Source organism: Elephantulus edwardii, unplaced genomic scaffold (genome assembly GCF_000299155.1).
Source record: "Elephantulus edwardii isolate Elephantulus edwardi_28Jun2011 unplaced genomic scaffold, EleEdw1.0 scaffold00158, whole genome shotgun sequence".
Lineage (NCBI taxonomy): Eukaryota > Metazoa > Chordata > Mammalia > Macroscelidea > Macroscelididae > Elephantulus > Elephantulus edwardii.
The window spans coordinates 394,929-396,039 of NW_006399908.1; the positions used below are offsets into that span (position 1 = coordinate 394,929).

A 1,111-nucleotide genomic window follows, 5' to 3' on the forward strand; every position below is an offset into this window, starting at 1 on the left:
GTGGTCTGGGGAGAATGCAATCATTCCTTCCACAACTGCTGCATGTCCCTGTGGGTGAAACAGAACAATCGCTGCCCGCTGTGCCAGCAGGACTGGGTGGTCCAACGAATCGGCAAATGAGTGTGGAGGAAGGCCTTCTTAGGGCTGTTGTTCAGAGCCCTATGGGCCTTGTAATCAAGTACCCTACAGAGGTTTCGGCACAACAGGGGATTCATTCTTTTCTAGGAGGAGGTGGATCTGTGTGACTTTGGCACTCATCAAAGACATGGTTTAGTATTTTGTCAGTTTTGTTTTCAGAAACTCTAAAATTTAGAAGATAATTTATTAAAGATGGTCTTTCCTACCTCTGTGCTTTGCCTCACACCACTGCTTAGAAGTGCTGTAAAAGGAGAGAACACAAATGAATGACCCTTGTCATTCACCTACTGATCGCCAAGAACTGTGGAAGTCACTTGCATTCAGAGAAGAACATACCACGTGCTTGTGGTTGGTGAGTGAAGCAAAAGGGCAGAGCCAGAAACAATGACAAATAGTGTGAAACCCAGCTTGTGATTGGTTCCTGAGTTTATATATATATGCTAAAGGGAGAAGACATAATTCATGAAGCTTTTGATATAAAAGTAATTTTAAGCCAATGAGCAGGATAAATAAAATTTATTCTTCAGGAGTTTGAGGTTTAAAATTTTTTTTTCTGGTTATCATCTTCTGTCTTTGACTCATTGAGAAAACTTTACCTCACTGTTAAGTCAAATTCTGTATATGTTCAAATTCATACATGCTTCAAATTCTGGTCAGATTATGTTGCAATTTAGTTATGTAAGGGAAATAAATGTCAATGACATACTACTAGTGGCTCAAAAAGTTTATCGTGCTATTTAAATAAATCCTTTATTATAGCTATGTTATTTAAATTTTCCCTATTGCCACCTTATGTACAACCTTAACCTGAAGTTAATAACATGATTTGTCAAATGGATGTTTTGATTTAATAGAATTTAAAGTTTTTTACCTGGAAATACACCAAACTAAAACTCAAACATTGCTATCACCAAACCAAAACTCAAACATTGCTATCTTGTCAGTTCTAAGTCCTGGGAGCCTTCCATCAGTT

General features: G+C 37.8%; 1 protein-coding gene across 1 annotated transcript in view; it reads left to right on the forward strand.

Annotated features, from left to right (window-relative positions):
- LOC102866789 (RING-box protein 2-like) overlaps positions 1-120 on the forward strand; it is a 6,181-nt gene extending 6,061 nt beyond the window's left edge. Inside the window, exon 2 of the mRNA XM_006895099.1 lies at positions 1-120. This exon is cut by the window's left edge and continues 30 nt beyond it. Coding sequence (XP_006895161.1) covers positions 1-120 — 120 coding nt within the window.
- Positions 121-1,111: the final 991 nt, after the last annotated feature.